General features: G+C 40.8%; 1 protein-coding gene across 1 annotated transcript; it reads right to left on the reverse strand.

Moving 5' to 3' along the window:
• Nucleotides 1-89: 89 nt before the first annotated feature.
• LOC117939788 (ER degradation-enhancing alpha-mannosidase-like protein 2) lies at nucleotides 90-3,540 on the reverse strand. Its single transcript, XM_034865239.1, has 4 exons — nucleotides 3,282-3,540; nucleotides 2,892-3,002; nucleotides 755-794; nucleotides 90-278 (listed from the first exon to the last, which is right to left on the reverse strand). Exons 1-4 carry the CDS (start codon nucleotides 3,371-3,373, stop codon nucleotides 90-92), a joined length of 432 nt encoding a protein of 143 aa, XP_034721130.1. The 5' UTR covers nucleotides 3,374-3,540.
• Between the last annotated feature and the right edge of the window lie 877 nt (nucleotides 3,541-4,417).

The raw sequence follows: 4,417 nt of genomic DNA on the forward strand, positions 1-4,417 counted from the left end.
ACACACACACACACACACACACACACACACACACTAAGAGTTATTCATATCACTCCGGAGTTAATTTGCCTGTCCAACATTTGTTTGTGTCACGCAGGTTTAGGAGACGTGATGCTGAACAACACACACACAGACACACACACACACTCACCCACACATTCACACACACTACCTCTGATGTTGGTTTCGAACACGGAGGCGTTGGCGTCAATATCAAAGTCCACGGTGTCCTGGAGAAGCGACGCCACGCGCTGAAACTCTGTGCTGTTTCCCAAAACCTTCAGAGAGACATGAGACCTTAGACCTGAGACCCGAGACCTTATAGACCTTAGACCTTATAGACCTGAGACCTAAAACCTTAGAACTTATAGACCTTAGACCAGGAACCTGGGACCCTAGACCTGAGACCTAAAACCTTAGACATGAGACGGGACTCTTATATGCAAGGTTAAAATGTTTTTATCAAAGTAGTCTGGTGGCTCCTTACAGCCCCCTTTAACCCTGTGTTGTCCTCCTGTTGTGTCTGTAAAGTATAAATCCCCCCCCCCCCCCCATTCTGTTTTATATCTTCTTAGCCAGCTTCATTCCAACCTATTACCACTGGTGCTACACTTATTTCTGGAATTCATGGTCAAGAAACCTCATTAATATTAACTTATTCCTACTTTCTGATTTCTAAAACAGCACAAATGATGAATTATTATGACCATGAATTAAAATCTGAGGATGTGGAGAAGTACGATTCAGATCTCACCAGCAGAGTGTCAAGGGCATCAATCAGAGTGAGCGAGAAACTGTTGAGATGGACAGGAGAAAAGATATTAGTGACTCATTATGAAGATAACATGACAATAACATGACAATAACATGAAAATAACATGACGATAACATGACGATAACATGAAGACAACATGAAGACAACATGAAAATAACATGAAGACAACATGAAGATAATATAAGGATAACATGAAAATAACATGAAGACAACATGAAGATAATATGAAAATAACATGACGATAACATGACGATAACATGAAGACAACATGAAGATAACATGAAAATAACATGAAGACAACATGAAGATAATATGAAGATAATATGAAGATAACATGAAAATAACATGAAGACAACATGAAGACAACATGATGATCACATGAAGATAACATTAAAATAACATTAAAATAACAAGAAGACAACATGAAAATAACATTAAGATAACATGAAGACAACATGAAGATAACATGAAGGTAACATGAGGACAACATGACGATAACATAAAGATAACATGAAGATAACATGAAGACAACATGACGACAACATGACGATAACATGACGATAACATGACGATAACATGAAGATAACATGAGGACAACATGACGATAACATGAAGATAACATGACAATAACATGAAGATAACATGACGATAACATGAAGAAAGCATGAAGAAAACACGACGATAACACGACAACAACATGAAGAGAACATTAAAATAACATGACGATAACATGAGGACAACATGACGATAACATGACGATAACATGAAGATAACATGACGATAACATGACAATAACATGACAATAACATGACGATAACATGAAGATAACATGAGGACAACATGACGATAACATGAAGATAACATGACGATAACATGAAGATAACATGAAGACAGCATGAAGATAACATGAAGTTAACATGAAGATAACATGAAGACAACATCAGGCCAACATAAAGACAACATGAGGACAACATAAAGACAACATGAGGACAACATAAAGACAACATGAAGACAACATGAAGACAACATGAAGACAACATGAAGATAACATGAAGATAACATGAAGTCAACATGAAGACAACATGGGGACAACATGAAGATAACATGAGGACAACATAAAGACAACATGAGGACAACATAAAGACAACATGAAGACAACATGAAGACAACATGAGGACAACATAAAGACAACATGACGATAACATGAAGATAACATGACGATAACATGAAGATAACATGAGGACAAGATGAAGATAACATGAAGACAGCATGAAGATAACATGAAGTTAACATGAAGAAAACATGGAGACAACATCAGGCCAACATAAAGACAACATGAGGACAACATAAAGACAACATGAGGACAACATAAAGACAACATGAAGAAAACATGAAGACAACATGAAGATAACATGAAGATAACATGAAGTCAACATGAAGACAACATGGGGACAACATGAAGATAACATGAAGTCAACATGAAGACAACATGGGGACAACATGAAGATAACATGAGGACAACATAAAGACAACATGAGGACAACATAAAGACAACATGAAGACAACATGAAGATAACATGAAGTCAACATGAAGACAACATGAGGACAACATGAAGACAACATGAAGATAACATGAGGACAACATGAAGACAACATGAAGACAACATGAAGATAACATGAAGTCAACATGAAGACAACATGGGGACAACATGAAGATAACATGAGGACAACATGAAGACAACATGAAGACAACATAAAGACAACATGAGGACAACATAAAGACAACATGAAGACAACATGAAGACAACATGAAGATAACATGAAGTCAACATGAAGACAACATGAGGACAACATGAAGACAACATGAAGACAACATGAAGATAACATGAGGACAACATGAAGACAACATGAAGACAACATGAAGACAACATGAAGACAACATGAAGACAACATGAGGACAACATGAAGACAACATGAGGACAACATGAAGATAACATGAGGACAACATGAAGACAACATGAAGTTAACATGAAGATAACATGAGGACAACACGGAGACGCCGCAGTGTGAATGCAGCCTCAGCGTGCTGTCCCTACACTCCCTAATGTCCCCGTACCTGCCCCAGGTGTCCTGTCCGTCACAGGTGAGTGGGCGGAGCTCGTCGTAGGGGAAAGCGTTGTCAAGGTAACTGTTGTAGGCGTGGTAGAACATGGCTTTGATGCGCTGTCTGGAAGACAAAGCAGAGACACTTCATTACCACCGTCCCCCCCCCCCCCCCCCCCCCCCCCCCATCAGTGGGGGGGCTCTTAAAGCGTCTTTCACGTGGCGTCAGAACATCTGCTGCTTCCATGGTAACAGAATATCTGATGGAAAGTACTGAGGAATATCTCCTGAACAGGTACAGTTAGTACTTTTACTGCAGTGAGGTCTGAATGTAGTACTATAACGTGTTGGTACTTTACTGCAGTACGGCCGTGTACTTCGCCCAGGTGTGCTCCTGTCTCACCTGACCGCTGCCATCTCCTCCTCAGTGAACTGGCGCGCCGCCGCGTCGCTCAGCAGCCAGACGAACAGCGCCACGCACACGGGAGCGCGCATGGAGAGACACGAGGCGACCCGGGAACGAGCCGCGGGCCAACACGGTTCCAGAAAACACAGAAAAACACAAAAAAACACAGGAAGTGAAGGAAACACAGGGACAGGTGAGTTTCTGCTGTTGTTGTGTCAGCTGTCAGGAAGCGAACGATGTGCGCATGCGTTGTCCGGTGTGCTGACGAGGAAGCAAATGTCCCTCCCTCCTCTGCCTTTCCCTGCCTCTGATTGGCTAACGCTGGTGTTCGTCCCTAACTCTAACCAATCAGAGGTCGAGTAGGGCTGGACTTGCCTTTGCCTTCTTTTTTTCTTCTTTTTGTTATTGACAACAAAAAAACTTACAGTAGGGGAAAGGGACTACACTGCACATGCGCAGATACAACACAAATGTTGTCAATGAACCAGAAAGTTTTACCTAAGCAAAACCAAACAGGGGCGAGCTGCTTAAAAACACTCACGTCCAAAGCAAAAAGGGAAGAAAATCAAATATTATCAAATATTAATGCGAGATTATGGATACATGTTATAAAACTACATTATTACTAGTACTACTACTAATATACTACATTCATCTTTATTATCCATTTAACACAGGAGAGTAGAGATAGTATCAATATTAAGTCTGTGTCTGTGTGTTTGTGTGTGTGTGTGTCTGTGTGTGTGTCTGTATGTGTGTGTCTGTCTGTGTGTGTGTCTGTATGTCTGTGTGTGTCTCTGTGTGTATGTATGTGTCTCTGTATGTGTGTGTGTGTGTGTGTGTGTGTGTGTGTGTCTGTGTGTGTGTATCTCTGTATCTGTGTGTCTCTCTCTGTATGTGTGTGTCTGTGTGTGTGTCTCTGTGTGTGTGTCTGTGTGTCTGTGTGTGTGTATCTGTGTGTGTCTGTATGTGTATCTGTATGTGTGTGTGTGTGTATCTGTATGTGTGTGTGTGTCTGTGGGTGTGTGTGACTATTTTGTGTGGCGCTTTGCTGTTTGCATATTTCTGATGATTATCTTACTGTAGCTATACTATAGCCTGTATAGAGCAGCATATCTCCACCAGACTCCATG

Source organism: Etheostoma cragini, unplaced genomic scaffold (assembly GCF_013103735.1).
Source record: "Etheostoma cragini isolate CJK2018 unplaced genomic scaffold, CSU_Ecrag_1.0 ScbMSFa_1119, whole genome shotgun sequence".
Classification (NCBI taxonomy): domain Eukaryota; kingdom Metazoa; phylum Chordata; class Actinopteri; order Perciformes; family Percidae; genus Etheostoma; species Etheostoma cragini.

What these genes read in the sequence shown, in the direction of transcription:
- LOC117939788 (XM_034865239.1), bottom strand. Translation starts at nt 3,373, where the DNA reads ATGCGCGCTCCCGTGTGCGTGGCGCTGTTCGTCTGGCTGCTGAGCGAC. An exon ending in GGACAGGACACCTGGGGCAG is followed by an intron (nt 795 to 2,891) that starts GTACGGGGACAT and finishes CCATCTCAACAG; the next exon opens with TTTCTCGCTCACTCTGATTG. An exon ending in ATGCCCTTGACACTCTGCTG is followed by an intron (nt 279 to 754) that starts GTGAGATCTGAA and finishes GTCTCTCTGAAG; the next exon opens with GTTTTGGGAAACAGCACAGA.